At 36.1% G+C, this 16400-nt stretch overlaps 1 protein-coding gene across 9 annotated transcripts in view; it reads left to right on the forward strand.

The window, feature by feature from the left end:
* ADAM18 (ADAM metallopeptidase domain 18) overlaps positions 1 to 16400 on the forward strand; it is a 184960-nt gene that overhangs the window by 105263 nt on the left and 63297 nt on the right. For 8 of the 9 annotated variants that reach the window (XM_070253030.1, XM_023630507.2, XM_070253027.1 and 5 more), the window contains one exon: positions 5471 to 5551. The exons of the other annotated variant lie outside the window; for it this stretch is intronic. In XM_070253030.1, the coding sequence (XP_070109131.1) occupies positions 5471 to 5551 (81 nt within the window). The remainder of the gene's footprint in view (positions 1 to 5470; positions 5552 to 16400) is intronic. 9 annotated transcript variants of the gene reach the window in all.

Consider the following 16400-nt stretch of genomic DNA (forward strand, 5'->3'; position numbering starts at 1 on the left):
CCCTTTCTCTCTCTCTTTTCCTTCTGCAACACCTATAATACAAATGTTAGTGTGCTTGATATTGTCCCAGAGTTCCCTTAGACTGTTCTCATTCTATTTTTTTTCTTTTATCTGTTCAGCTTGGGTGATTTCCTCTAGTCTTTCTTCTAGCTCACTGATCCGTTCTATATCACCTACTTTGCTATTGAGTCCCTCAAGTCAATTATTTATTTCCTATATTGTATCGTTCATTTATGATCTGTTCTTCTTGATATTTTCCAGTTCTTTGTTGATGAGCTCACTGTGTTCATCCATTCTTCTCCCTATATCTGTCAGCATCCTTATGAGTTTTTGTTTGAACTCTTTGTCAGGTAGGTGGCTTATTTCTCTTTCATTTAGTCCTTTTTCTAGGGTTTTGTCTTGTTCCTTAGCTTGGAATGCATTCCTTTGTCTCCTCATTATGCCTCCTCTTCTGTGCTTATAACTATGTATTAGGTGAGTCGGCTGTGTCTTCTGATCTTGGGGAAGTGGCCTTATGTAATAGATACCTTTTGAGGCCCAGCAGTGTGCTTCCCTCTCATCACCAGTCCAAATGATCCAGGAGTGAACCCTTTGAGGGCTAGTTGTGTCCTTCTGCTATGACAGGGTTGCTGCTAATGCAGGTGCCCAGGGAGTCTAGTCTTTCTCTCCCTTGCCAGTTGTTTGTAAAACTGGTTTGGGGAGCCTCAGCCCAGCTTGCTACAAGGTCTAACTGCATACTTCTGTTGCCATTTTCCTGTTAATTGGGCAGGTACCCAGTGTAGCTGGATGCTAGGCTCAGGGGCTTGCAGTTGCTAAGGCCTCAGGTCTATGAGGCTGTTGTCAGTTCTCTTAGGAGTGCAGCTGAGTGGGGCTGGCCCTAGGCATGAAAGCACTCAATGGTTTCAGGCTTTGGAAGGGGGAGCTGATCTTTTTTATGACTATTTGTGAAGCACAGTTCTTCTGCCACTGATAGGACTCATCTCCCACAGGTCCACACACACTGTCAACCCAGTGCTGGTCTGTGCACACTTCCCAACCCCATTGAATGTATCCCAATGGCCCACTGCAGAGGTCCCCACCTCTCCAACATTGCCCCTTACAGTTCACCTGGTCCTCACACAGGCCCTTCCCCCCAGAATCAGACACACTTGCCTGCCTGTAGAGAACCAAGGCACTCAGTCGATGCAGGTTGATGAATAGCCTGAGGGCTTGCTTTTGTGTGGGGCTGGTCCCTAGGGCAGGCTGCCTGCTCTGGCTGAACTAGATTAAATCTGCATTATAGTGGGTGTGGCATACCCCTGGGCTAACAAGCCAGAGGAAGAACTTCACTGGCATCTACTGGGGTCTCTGTCAGCATGCCTCGACTAGGTCACAACAATGGCCATCACCAATTTCTCAGTCCCTGGAGAGGTCTCTCCTCTCACCAAGATGCACTGAGAGCCTACCAGGTGAGTCTCTTTTCACCAAAGGACTGTCAGCCTTCTTTCTGGTGATTTTAGGTTGCTGAGAGGGATGAGTTTGTGACTGGGCCCTTTAAAACCCCGGTATTTTTGGCTTTTGTCCAATAGCTTTTTGGGGGGTATTACCTGCTGCAGTTAATAGCCAGCAAAGCCAGATAGTAAAACCCTCCTCTCAGTTGTGCTGAGACTGAAGGATGCTTACAGTAGTATCAGGCCCCCGCTCAGGGCTTTGCTCCTCCAGAGAGGGCTGCGTACGTTAGGGTGGCTCCCACCTGGCCATCTGAGAAACTCTGCTTCTCCTGAAGGTGGGTTTTTTTCCTCTCCAGAAGGAATTTCTGCCTCTTCCACCTTAGTCAGGACTGTCCCTTGTCGTGGGGGTTCTTTTTATCCAGTTTTCAGCTTTCTATCCAGAGTAATTCTTCCAAAAATAGTTGTAACATGGTTGTGTTCATGGGAGGAGATGATTTCAGAGTCTTCCTATGCTGCCATCTTGATGAGATGTCTCCTGTCCTCATTTTCTTATATTGATTAGCAATGTACAACTTAAGATCATGTCTAAAATCCAGTGAGAAATGGCAGTTAGAATAATAATCAATGAACTTAGTGTTAATTTCCTATCTCCCTATACATTCATTTGTCTAATTTATACAATTTATCATTTTCACATGGCATGTACAATTTTTTTTACTTTCATGTTTGGTAAAATATATGTAATGTAAAATTTACAATTTACTGTTTTAGAGTGTATGATTGAGTGGCATTAAGTACATTCACATTGTTGTGCGACCACCATCACTGTCCATCTCTGGAACTTTTTCATCCTCACAAACTGAAACTCTATATCCATTAAGCAATAACTCCTCATTTCTCTCTCCCCTCAATGACCACTAGTCTACTTTGTAACTCTATGAATTTGACTACTCCAGGTACCTTATTTAGTGGAGTCATGGGATATTTGTCCTTTTGTGGCTGCTTTATTTCACTTAGCATATTGTTTTCAAGGTTCACCCATGTTGCAGCATGTATCAGTACTTCATTTTTTTAAAGGCTGGGTCAATATTCCATAGTATGTATATCCCACATTTTGTTTATTCATTTATCTGTCAATGGACCTTTTGCTATGAACATTGGTGTACAAATACCTCTTCAAGCCCCTGCCTTTAATTATTTGGGTATATACCTAAACATGGATTTGCTGGATCCTATGGTAATTATATGTTTAACTTTTGAAGGACCAACTATTCTGTTTTTCACAGTGATTGTACCATTTTACATTCCCACCAGTAATCTACAAAAGTTCCAATTTGTCCACATCCTCACTAACACTTATTTTCTGGGTTTTTTTTTTCTTTTGTCTTTGTTTTGTCAACAGCTATCCTGACAGGTGTAAGGTGGTATCTCATTGTGTTTTTAATTCTTATTTTCTGAATGATTAATAACGTTGAACATTTTTCACATACTCGTTGGCCATCCATATATCTTCTTTAGAGAAATGTGTATTCGTATCCATTGCACATTTTCAGTGAACATCAGTGTGTGATGCTATTGAGTTTTAGAAATTCTATATATACTCTGGGTATTAATCTCTTATCACATATATGATTTGTTAATATTTTCTTTCATTTTTGGGTTACCTTTCAGTCTCTTGATAGTGTCTTTTAACATATAAAAGTCTTTTTAGGGGCCGGCCAGTGGCTCAGCAGTTAAGTTCACATGTTCCAGTTCAGCATCCCTGGGTCCGCGGGTTGGGATCCCGGGTGTGTATATGACACTGCTTGGCACGCTATCCTGTGGCAGGCGTCCCAAAAAGTAGAGGAGATGGGCGTGGATGTTAGCTCAGGGCCAGTCTTCCTCAGAAAAAAGAGGAGGATTGGCAGCAGTTAGCTCAGGGTTAATCTTCCTCAAAACAAAAAAGGTCTTTTGAATTTTCATAAAGTCCAGTGTATACATTTTTTTGTTGTTGTCTATGATTTTGGTAACCTATCCAAGAAATCATTTCTAAATTAACGTTATGAAATTTCTATGTCTTCTAAGAGTTTCATAGTTTCAGCTTTTATGTTTAGGTCTTTGATCATTTTGAGTTAATTTTTGTCTATGGTGTAAGATAAGGGTATAATTTGATTCTTTCGCCTGTGGATATACAGTTTTCCCAGCACCATTTGTTGAAAAGACTGTCTTTTCCCATTAAAAGGAAAACGGCCTTATTGAAAATCATTTGACCATATGTGTGAATGTGTATTTCTGGCTTTCTAATCTATTCCGTTGGTCAATATGTCTGAATTTTTGCCAAGACTACATTGTTTTCACTGCTGTAACTTTGTAGTAAGTTTGGAAATCAGGAAGTGTGGGTCCTCCTGTTCTTTTTAAAGATTGTTTGGCTATTTGAAGTCTCTTGAGATTCTATATAAATTTTAGGATGGATTTTTCTGTTTTTCTGTAAAAGAAGCATCAATAGAATTTTGATAGAGATTGCATTGAATCTGTAGATTGCTTTGGGCAGTATTGACATTTTAATAATATTATGCCTTCCAGTCTATGAACACAGGATATCTTTCTATTTATTTATATCTTCCTTTTTTTTTTTTCTTAGTATTTGTTGTTGTTTTCAAAGTATACACCTTTTGTCTCCTTGGCTAAGTTTGCTTGGTAATAATAATTGATGCTATTGTAAATGGAATTGTTTCCTTAATTTCCTTTTTAGAATGTTCATTGTTACTGAAAGGAAATGCATTTGAGGGGCTGGCCTGCTGGCATATCCATTGAGTTGTGCACTCCGCTTTGGCAGCTGTGGCTTCATAGGTTTGGATTCCAGGTGCAGACGTAGACACATCTCACCAACTCATGCTGTGGCAGTGTCCCACACACAAAAATAGAGGAAGATGGGCACAGATGTTAGCTCAGCAGCAATCTTCATTGGACAAAAAGAGAATGATTGGCAACAGATGTTAGCTCAGAGCCAGTCTTCCTCACACAACAAAGAAGAAATACATTTGATTTCTGTGTGTTAATATTTTATCCTGCAACCTTACTGTACTCATTGATTTGTTCTAACAGGCTTTTATTGTGTCTGGAGTATTTTGAGTTTTCTACAAATGAGATCATGTCATCTGCAAGTAGAGATAATCTTACTTCTACCTGTACAATTTTTATACCTTTTATTTATTTTTCTTGCCTAATTGTTCTGGCTAGAACTTCCAATATTATGTTGAAGAGAAGGGGTAATAGAGGGCTGGCATAGGCGATATCATTTACTTATTGACTGTGTGTTAATTTCGAGGAAATAATTCCAAAATGCTAATTTTCATTTTCATTTGATATCTTCATAGTTAAATGATTTAATCATATATGATGCGAATATTTTTTAAGAAAACAAAAGAACACAAGCTAGAAGGGCAGTTAATAAAATATAAAAAGGCTAATAAGGCAAAAAGGCACATATCCAGATGATTAATTACCACGGAATTTCCCAGTTTAACATAACAAGGATTTTACAACGGATAAAAATGAAGTTAAAATAGTTCTCTTGCCAGGTTATTCTGATCAATATTGTAATAATGATTCATGCTGATTTATAATCCAAAATATTAACTTATATTTGAAACCCAAAATTAATGAATTATGTTCCAATTTTTGAGGAGAAAAATCATTAACAATTATCCAACCAATTATTCATAAAAGAACATCAACATAATATAGAAACCTCCCCTGATAAGTATTCTCAATTCAATTCCGAATTGTAAGTGTCAAACAAAAATTATATGACATCATTAGATAAACCACGTCAAGGCTAACACCCTTAGAGGTTTTTTTCTTAAATTTATCATGATTGATTTTTATATTGGAATTCCAGAATCTTTCTAGCAGAATCAGAGTAACATGGAAAAAAAAACCCTCAACTTGATCATTTCTTATGCATATATAACAAAAGGTTAATTATTTTCTCATATTATATCAAATTTGTGAATGATTATGAAATCATTTTTGGGTTTTTTTTGTACGTTTCATTTTAGTATTGTGTAAATAAAACCTGCAAAGGAGTTCATTTAATGGGATATAACTGCAATGCCACTACAAAATGCAAAGGGAATGGGGTAAGTAACTTTTCTTTTTGAATTTCTAAATTGAATGTTATTTTTGTGGGTAATTCAAAGTAAAAATTTATCCTGTTTTGAAGAATTGAGAGTCCAAGTTACTTTTAAATTGACCTTGCTTAAGAATAGCTAACTAACATAAAGATCAGCTAAGCTAAGTCAAGCACTATTAAACAAATTGTACTATATGTGTATTGAATTTATTCTAAGTACCTACAACTTATGAACTAGTAACATGTTTAAATGGAAAACATTTTTTCTTTTCTTATGCAAATAAATGTATGTTCTACTTATATTAACATATTTCATTCTTCCTCATACTCTTTATAATTGAAATTTATGACTGTATAATATTTTACAAAGAGTATACTTAAATAAAATGTTGCTGGGGCTGGCCAAGTTGCATAGTGGTTAAGATTAATTGCTTCACTTTGGCAATGTGGGGTTTGCAGGTTCAGATCCCAGGCACAGACTTGCAGCACTCATCAAGACATGCTGTGGTGTCCCACATAAAAAATAGAGGAAGACTGGCACAAATGTTAGCTCAGGGACAATCTTCCTCAACAACAAAATCAAAAAATCATGTGGACATGTTAGAGAATTTTGTGATTGTTCTTATAAAGAGGTTCCTAATAGGAAAAGTACTCCCGTGCAAAAAACCTTTTATTTCATCTCAACTGCTTACCTGTGTTAATCTGGTAATATAAGTTACTTTTACATTCAATTTTAATTTCTTAAAATTTATAATTTTGGTTTTCTAAAAATTATTTTCCTAAAAGAAAATAAGTGTATGATACAGTATCATTATAAGAATGATTCCAAAATCACCAAATTACTGTTTTCAATTTTATAAATCCTTTGTATTTTATTATTGCAGTAACAATGGGTTGTAACATTACATAAATTTCAGGTATACATCATCATATCTAGATTTCAGTGTAGATTACATCATGTTCACCACCAAAAGACTAATTACAATCCATCACCATATATATGTGTCTAATCATCCTTTTTGCCCTCCTCCCTCCCCATCCCCTCTGGTAACCACCAATCCAAACTCTGTCTCTATGAATTTTTGTTGTTGTTGTTTTTATCTTCTCTTTATGAGTGAGATCAGACAGTATTTGACTTTCTCTCTCTGACTTATTTTGCTTAACATAATACCCTCAAGGTCCATCACAAATGGCCAGATTTCATCACTTTTTATGGCTGAGTAGTATTCCATTGTGTCTATGTACCACATCTTCTTTATCCACTGCTCACTGATAGAGACCTAGGTTGCTTCCAAGTCTCGTCTATTGTGAACAACACTGCAGTGAACATAAGGGTGCGTATATCTTTACTCACTTCTGTTTTCATGTTTTTTGGATAAATACCCAGCGGTGGAATAGCTGGATCATGTGGTAGTTCTATTCCTAATTTTTGGAGGAATCTCCAGACTGTTTTCCATAGTGGCTGCACCACATTGCCCTCCCACTACCAGTGTATGAGAGTTTCCTTTTCTCTACATCCTCTCAAACCTTTGTAATTACTTGTCTTGTTAATTATAGCCATTCTGATGGGCACGAGGTGATATCTCATTGTAGTTTTGATTTGCATTTCCCTTATAATTAGTGATGTTGAACATCTTTTCGTGTGCCTTTTGGCCATCTGTATAGCTTCTTTGTAGAAATGTCTGTTCAGATCTTTTGCCCATTTTTAAATGAGGTTGTTAGTTTTGTGGTTGTTGGATTGTATAAGTTCTTTATATAGTTTGGATATTAACGTCTTATCAGTTATATAGTTTGTAAATATCTTCTCCCAATTGTTAGCTTGTCTTTTCTTTTTGTTGATGGTTTCCTTTGCTGTGCAGAAGCTTTTTAGTTTGCTGTATTACCATTTGTTTATTTTTTCTACTGTTTCCCTTGCCCGGTCAGACATGGTACTTGAAAATATGCTGCTAAGACTGATGTTGAAGAGTGTACTGCCTATATTTTCTTGTAGACGTTTCATGGTTTCTGGTCTTACATTCAAGTCTTTAATCTATTTGACTTAATTTTTGTGTATGGTGTAAGATAATGGTCTACTTTCATTCTTTTGCATGTGGCTGTCCAGTTTACCAAACACCATTTATTGAAGATACTTTCCTTTCTCCATTGTATATTCTTGGCTCTGTTGTCAAAAATTAGCTGTCCATAATGTGTGGGTTTCTTTCTGTGCTCTTGATTCTGTTTCATTGATCTGTGTGCCTGTTTTTGTGCTAGTACCATGCTGTTTTAGTTACTATAGCTTTGTAGTATATTTTGAAATCAGGGAATGAGATACCTCCAGCTTTGTTCTTTTTTTCTCAGGATTGCTTTTGCTACTCAGAATCTTTTATTGATTCACATAAATTGTAAGGTTCTTTGTTCTATTTCTGTGAAAAATGTTGTTGGAACTTTGATAGAGATTGCAATGAATCTGTATATTAATTTAGGATGTATGGACATTTTAACTATGTTAATTCTTCCAGTTCAAGACCAAAGAATATCTTTCCATTTCTTTGTGTCTTCTATCTCTTTCAACAATGTTTTTTAGTTCTCAGTGTACATGTCTTTAACCTCTTTGGTTAAATTTATTCCTAGGTATTTTATCATTTTTGTTACAATTGGAAATGAGATTATATTCTTAGTTTCTCTTTCTGCTACTTCATTATTAGTGTATACAAACACAAGTGATTTTTGTATGTTGATTTTGTATCCTTCAACTTTACTGTATTCATTGATTATTTCTAAATGTTTTTTGGTTGATTCTTTAGGGTGCTCTATATATAAAGTAAGTCATCTGCAAATAGTGACAGTTTCACATCTTCCTTTCCAATTTGGATTGTTTTATTTCTTTCTCTTGCCTGATTGCTCTGACAGGGACTTCCAATACTATGCTAAATAAGAGTGGTGGAAGTGGGCATCCTTGTCTGGTTCTTGTTCTTAGAGGAATAGTTTTCAATTTTTCCCCATTGAGAATGATATTAGCTATGGGTTTGTCATACATGGCCTTTCTTATTTGGAGGTACTTTCCTTCTTTATCATAAACGGATGCTGTATCTTGTCAAATGCTTTCTCTGCATCTATTAAGATGATCATGTGATTTTATTCTTCATTTTGATAATGTGGTGTATCACGTTGATTGATTTGTGGATGTTGAACCATACGTGCATCCCTGGAATAAATCCCACTTCTTCATGGTGTATGATCTATTTAATGTTTTGTTGTATTTGATTCAATAGTATTTGGTTGAGGATTTTTGCATCAATGTTCTTCACTGATATAGGCCTGTAATTTTCTTTTTTTATGTTGTCCTTGTCTTGTTTTGCTATCAGGGTAATTTTGGCTTTGTAAGATGAGAGAGGAAACTTTCATTCCTCTTCTATTTTTTGGAGGAGTTTGAGAAGCATAGGTATTAAATCTTCTTTGAGTGTTTGGTAGAATTCATGAGGGAAGCTCTTTGCTCTTGGACTCTTATTTTGGGGGAGGTTTTTAATTACTGTTTTGATCTCCTTTCTGTTATTGGTTTATTCAAATTCTTTATTTCTTCATGATTCAGTTTTGGAAGGTTGTATGATTCTAAGAATTTATCCAGTTTTTCTAGATTATCCAATTTGTTGACATATAGATTTTTGTGGTATTCTCTTATAGTAATCTTTTATATTTCTGAGATGTCCATTGAAGTTTCTCCTTTTTCATTTCTGATTTTATTTATTTGAGCCTTCTTTCTTTTTTTCTTGATGAGTCCAGCAAAAGTTTTGTTAATTTTCTTTATCTTTTTGAAGAACCAGCTCTTGGTTTCATTGATTTTTTTTCTCTATTTCATTTATTTTCACTCTGATTTTTATTATTTCTTTCCTTCTACTGATTTTTGGCTCTGTCCTTCTTTTTCCAGTTCCTTTAGAAGCACTGTTACATTGTTTATTTAGATTTTCCTTGCTTGTTATGGTAGGCCTGTTGCTATAAACTTCCTTCTTAGAACAACTTTTGCTGTATCCCATAAGTTTTGGCATGTCGTATTTTCATTTTCATTTGTTTCCAGTTATTTTTTTTATTTATCCTTTGATTTCTTCGTGGAGCCAGTAGTTGCTCAGAAGTGTTTTGTTTAATCTCCACATATTTATAGCTTTTCTGATTTTCTTCCTGTGGTTGATAGCTAGTTTCATGTTGTTGTAGTCAGAAAAGATGCTTGGTATTATTTCAGTCTTCTTAAATGTATTGAAACTTGTTTTATGGCCTAATAATGACCTATCCTGGAGAATAGTCCATGTTCGTTGGAAAGGAATTTTCTGAAGTTTTTGGATGCAATATTCTGTACATATCTGTTAAGTCCATCTGACCTAATGGGTCATTTGGGGCCAATGTTTCCTTATTGATTTTCTCATTGGATGATCTATTCATTGGTATAAGCAGAGTGTTAGATTACCCTACTATTATTGTGTTACTGTCTATTTCTCCTTTTATGCTTGTTAATAATTTCTTTATATATTAAGTGCTCCTATGTTAGGTACATAGATATTTACAAGTATTTATCCTCTTGTTGGATTGGTCCCTTTATAATTATGTAGTGTCCTTTGTTTTGTGTTACAGTTTTTGTTGTAAAGTTTGCTTTGTCTGATGTAAGTAATGTTACCCAAGCTTTCTTTGCTTTGTCATTTGCATGGAGTATCTTTTTCCATCCCTTCACTTTCAGTTTGTGAGTGTCTTTAAGTCTGAAGTGTGTCTCTTGTATGCAGCATATATATATAGGTATTATTTTTTATCCAATTGGCCATCCTATGCCTTTTGATTGGAGCACTTAGTCCATCGACATTTAAAGAAGTTATTGGTGGGGCAAGTCCTGTGGCCAAGTGGTTAAGTTCACACGCTCTGCTGTGGCAGCCCAGGGTTTCATCAGTTCAGATCCTGGGCATGAACATGGCACCACTCATCAAGCCATGCTGAGGCGGCATCCCATGTGCCACAACTAGAAGGACTCACAACTAAAAATATACAACTATGTACTAGGGGGCTCTGGGGAGAAAAAGAAAAAAAAGAGTTTTTAAAAAAAGAAGTATTGGTAACAATGTACTTACTGCCATTTTGTTACTTTTTTCTGGGTGTTTTAGTAGTTCTTCTCTGTTCCTTTCTTCTTCTCTTGTTCTCTTCCCTTGTGGTTTGATGGCTTTCTTTAATATTATGTTTGAATTCCCTTTTCTTAATTTTTTGTGTATCTATTATAAGTTTCTGGTTTGTGATTACCATGAGGTTCATATATAATAACCTACATATATAGCAATTTATATTATGTTGATGGTCTCTTACTTTGATATTTTGCTAAAAGATCTACTCTTTTTCTCCCCTCCTCCTACGTTTTACGCTTTTTATATTTAATCTCTTTTTTGTTCACGTATATCCATTACCCTCTTATCATGGAAGTAGATAATTTTAAAACTTTTGACTATTGACCTTCATGTTAGTTTCATAGGTGATTGATTTTCTACCTTTACTGCATATTTGCCTTTACCAGTGATTTTATTGCTTTTTTTGAATAATTTTTTTATTCCTATTTGTGGTCTTCTTTTCTACATTAAGCATTTCTTGTAAGGCTGGTTTCTTGGTGATAAACTCCTTTAGATTTTGCTTGTCTGGCAAACTCTTTATCTCTACTTCATTCTGAATGATAACCTTGCCATGTAGATTTTTCTTGGCTGTAGGGTTTTTCCTTTCAGTGTTTTAAATATATGATGCCACTCCCTTCTATCCTGTAAGGATTCTGCTGAGAGGTCAGCTGAGAGCCTCATGGGGTTTCCTTTGTATGTCCCTTGTTGCCTTTCTCTGATTTTATGATTTTAGATTTTAGGATTCTATGTTTATCTTTAATTCTTGACATTTTAATTATAATGTGTCTTGGTGTGAGCCTCCTTGCATTTATCTTCTTTAGTGCTCTCTGTGCTTCCTGTACCTGTACCTGGATGTCTATTTCCCTCTGTAGGTTAAGAAATTTTTCAGCTATTATTTCTTCAAATAGATTCTCTGCCCCTTTTTCTCTTTCTTCTCCTTCTGGAACACACTATAATACAGATGTCAGTGCACTTGATATAGTCTCGTAGGTCCCTTAGACTGTCTTCATTCTTTTTAATTCTTTTTTCTTTAATCTGTTCTGTTTGGGTTGTTTCCTCTAGACTTTCATCTAGCTTGCTGATTTGTGCTTCTGTATCACCTATTCTGCTATTGAGGCCTTCTAGTGAATTTCTCATTTCCAGTATTGTATTCTTCATTTCTGATTGGTTCTTTTTTATATTTTCCAGTTCTTTGTTGAAGTTCTCACTGTATTCATCCCTTCTTCTATCAAGATCAGTGAGCATCCTTATGGCTATTAGTTTTTACTCTTTGTCAGGTAGATTGTTTATCTCTGTTTCATTGAGCTCTTTTTCTGAGGATTTGTCCTGTTCCCCTCTTTGTAACATATTCCTTCGTCTCCTCTTCTTGCCTCTTTCTCTGTGCTTATGTCTATGCATTAGGTTGGTTAACTATGTCTCCTGATCTTGAAAAGTTGGCCTTATGTGAGAGATGCCTTATGAGGTCCAGCAGTGTGCTTCCCTCTCATCACCAGTTCCAAATACTCCAGGAGTGTCTGCTGTGTGGGCCACATGTGTCCTGTTGTGGAAAAGTTGCTCTTGCTGCAGATGCAGATGGAGACTGTCCTCCTAGCAGCTGGTTGGAATGCCCAGCTGCGTGTGGCTGCTGTGGTGCCTTCAGTCACTTTATCAGGTCTGGGGAGCCCCAGCACAGTTGGCTTCAAGGACTAATAGCACATTCTTGTTGCAGTTCTTCTGTTAAGTAAGTAAGCCTCCAGCATGGCTGGTTACTAAGCTCAGGGACTTACAATTGCTGTATGTCTCCAACCTGTAAGACTGTTGTCAGCTCTCTCAGGAGTGCAGCTGAGTGGGGCTGGCTGGAGGCATGGGAGCACCCAATTTTTCAAGCTTTGGAAAGTGGGGCTGATCCCCTATGTGGCTGTTTGAGAAGCACAAGCTCCACTGCCTGCAGGACCACACACCCTGTCAACACAGTCCTGCCCCATTCATACTCCCTGACTCACTGAAGCATACACAGTTGCCCCACTGCAGAGGCCCCACACACTCCACCAATGCAGGCCTGTGCCTCACTCATGCCCTGCCCTGCATATGTGGCCCCATTTGCCTGGCTGCAGAGGTTCCCGGCACCCCACCCATGCAGACCCACAAGTTGCCCAAGGGCTTGCTTTTGGGTGGGGCAATTCCCTAGGGTGGACTGCTTTCCCTGGCTGAGCTGGATTAAATTGATGTTCTAGTGGGTGGGACAGACTCTGGGCTAACAGGCCAGGGGAAGAACTCCAGTAGTGTCTGCCAGCATCTGTGTCAGCACTCCTGAACTAGGTCACAAAAATGGCTGCTGCCAATGTCTCAGTCCCTCTGGAAGTAGATCCAGCCTTGGACCTCAACTCTCACTAAGCACTCAGAGCCTATCAAGTGAGTCCCTTTTCACCAAAGAACTGTGAACTTTTCTTTCCTGCTAGTTTAGGTTGTTTTCTGAAATGGGTGAATTTGTGCATGAGCCCTTTAAGAGCAGGCTTTCCCCCCATGTCTGATAGCTTTACTGAGGATATTCTCCATTGTTCTTAAGAGCTCACAAAGCCAGACATTATGACACTTGTCTCAGTTGTGCTGCACCCAAAAGCTGCTTATTATTGTGACACTCCACTGCTCAGATCCCCCACTCCTCCAGGGAAGGCTTCATACCTTGGGATTGCCCCCAGCCAGCAGTGAATTGCTGCATCTAGAAAGTTGCTTTTTCTTCTCCAGAAAGAAATTCCTGCCTCTTCCTCCTCAGTCAACACTGTCCCTAGTTGTGGGAGTTGTTTTTATTCAGTTTTCAGTTCTCTCTCAGGGTAATTCTTCCAAGCATAGTTGTAAATTTGTTGTGTTCATGGCAGGACTTGTGTTCGGAGTCCACCTACACCACCATCATGACACTGGCTCTCAACCTATAATTTTTGATTGATTGGATTTAGAAGATATAAAATGTCACTGCATCATCTTTAATTTTCTATGGGCTGTTAACAAACAAGACAGCTACATTTTCATATTTTGTTTTTTATTGTCTATAGCTACAATTGTTGGGGTGATCTTTTTCTTTCCTTTGTTCAATTATCTGTTTTATGTCTTCAGCCTAAATATTTTTCATAAAATCTAAAAACAAAGTTATGGATTGTAAGGTTTTTTTTTTTAAAAGACCACCTTTTTTTTTTTTTAGGAAGATTGGTCCTGAGCTAACATCTGTTGCCAATCATCCTCTTTTTTTCCCCCTTTCTCCTCAAAGCCCCAGTACATAGCTGTATATCCTAGTTGCAAGTTGCTCTAGTTCTTCTATGTGGGATGCTGTCACAGCCTGGCTTGATGAGCAGTGCATAGCTATGTGCCCAGGATCAAAACTGGCCATAGAAGTGGAGCGCACAAACTTAACCACTCAGCAATGGAGCTGGCCCCTTGTAGGTTACTGATGCTTTGTTTTATTGGATACAATTTTTTTCTTAATCTATTATCAGATTCTATTTTTACTTTACTTAGACTTTTTGGATGTATTTTTTCATTTAATAAAGTTTTTCACTGTGAAATATGGCATACATAAAAGAATGAAATAAGATAAAATGTCTATAATTTGGATTTTTCTCTGAAAAATTCAACTGAAATTTTTGAAAAGAAAAACTCTTTAACAGTAATTAAAATGTCAAGTAAAATCTTAACTGAATCCAGGAGAAGCTCTATTTATTTTCTAGTGACATCTCAACAGATAGGCAAGTCTTTTATTTTCAATTGATAGAGTTAACTTACAGCTCTATCATTTACAATTCCTGTCCAATTTTATGAGCATGAGGTTGTTCAGAAATCTCATTAATTGTGACAGGTTGGCAATTATGGTAGTGGTATTCTTTTTGATTCATCATATGTACACAACTTTTACTAGTAAGACTCTCTTTTTTAGAACAGAGTGAAGAGACTACCTACATTATGGGAGAAAATATTTGCAAAGTATGCTTTTGATAAGGAATTAATATCCAAAATATCTAAGGAACTCAGACTCAAGTAGCAAGAAAACAAATAACACAATTTAAAAAATAGGCAAAGGACCTGAGTAGACATGTCACAGAAGAAGACTTACAAATGACAAACACATAGATGAAAACGTCTTCAATATCACTAATCATCAGAGAAATGCAAATCAAAATCACAATGAGATATCACCTCACATCTGTTAGAATATCTGATATCAAACAGGGAAAAGATAATAAGTGTTGACGAGGATATGGCTTAAAGGTAACCCTTGTTCACTGTTGGTGGGAATGTAAATTATTAGTTACTATAGAAAAAAGTATAGAGATTCCTCAAAAATAATAATAAAACAGCATATTATCTATGAGTCTCACTTTTGGTTGTATATTCAAAGTAAATGAAATCAGAATCTTGAAGAAATTCCCATGTTCATTGCAACATTATTTACAATGGCCAAGTTTTGGAAATAACTCAAGTGTTTGTTGATGCCTGAATGGAAAACAATGTGAGATGTATATATACACACACATACATACACACACAATAGAATATAATTCAGCCATGAGAAAGGAGAGCCTGCTATTTGGGACGACATGGATAAATCTGTAAGATATTATGCAAAGAAAAATAAGCCAGACAGAGAAAGACAAATACTGTATTACCTCACTTTTATGTAGAATCTCAAAATAAAGTCAAAGTCACTGAAGGAGAGAGTAGAATGCTGGGAGCAGAATGGTGGTTACCAGAGATGGAGGCTGTGGTTGAAACACTGAGATGCTGGTCAAAGTGTACAAAGTTGCAATTATGTAGGATTAATAACTCTAGAGATCTAATATACAGGCATGATGACTATACTTAATGATATTGTATTAAACTCTGAAAATATGCCAAGAGAGTAGATTTCAGGTGCAGTCATCACTCATAGAAAAATGGCAACTATCTGAAGAGATATGTTAATTAGCTTTACTATAATAATCATTTCACTATTTTGACTGTAAAAATAATTTCACTATTAATGTTTTTATCAGATCTTAATGTTGTACATGTTAAATACATATCATTTTTATTAAAATATATAAATAAAAAGAATACTGTTTAAAGCTTAAAATATAATTTCAGTTGTCAGAAATTTTAAATGGATGTACAAAAATTTTATTTTATTTTCAATTGCCACATTGGAAATTTTGCAGATTATCATTTGTATTTCTGGATCAAAAAATGTATGTGACAAATTAAGCACAAAAATGTGATATGAAGATATCATGTTCACAAAGCAATTCTCTCACAAAAAAAATTAGGTTAAAATTTCTCCTGTGGCAGGAGTTGCTTATTTGTATTTTATTTAAAAATGTATTTTATTTAAAATGTATTTTATTTAAAAAATTCTATCCATATTTTCAAATTCATTGACTAAAACTTATATGTGCTCATATGTCTTATGTTTATCATTTTAGTGTTTAAGTCTGTAATAAGTGTTCACAAAAATTATCATGATTTCTGGTATGTGCATAATTGATACATTCTCGTTTGTATTTTGTTATACGTATGTTGGTCTAGTTCCTAATTTTCACTATTTAGTCCATCGTGATAATTGTGGTCTTTTATTAATATTCTTTCTTTTGTTCCTTACATTGTATACTATTTATTTCTTGTAGTTCCCCTTTATACATTTCCTCACTTTTTGATGAATCATTTTTAATTTCTTCCTTTGCCCTGCCTTGCCCAAATACAAAGAAAATTCGCTGGTATAGCTTTTTTTTGTCACTTGTTACC

Source organism: Equus caballus, chromosome 27, assembly GCF_041296265.1.
Source record: "Equus caballus isolate H_3958 breed thoroughbred chromosome 27, TB-T2T, whole genome shotgun sequence".
In the NCBI taxonomy this organism is placed as follows: domain Eukaryota; kingdom Metazoa; phylum Chordata; class Mammalia; order Perissodactyla; family Equidae; genus Equus; species Equus caballus.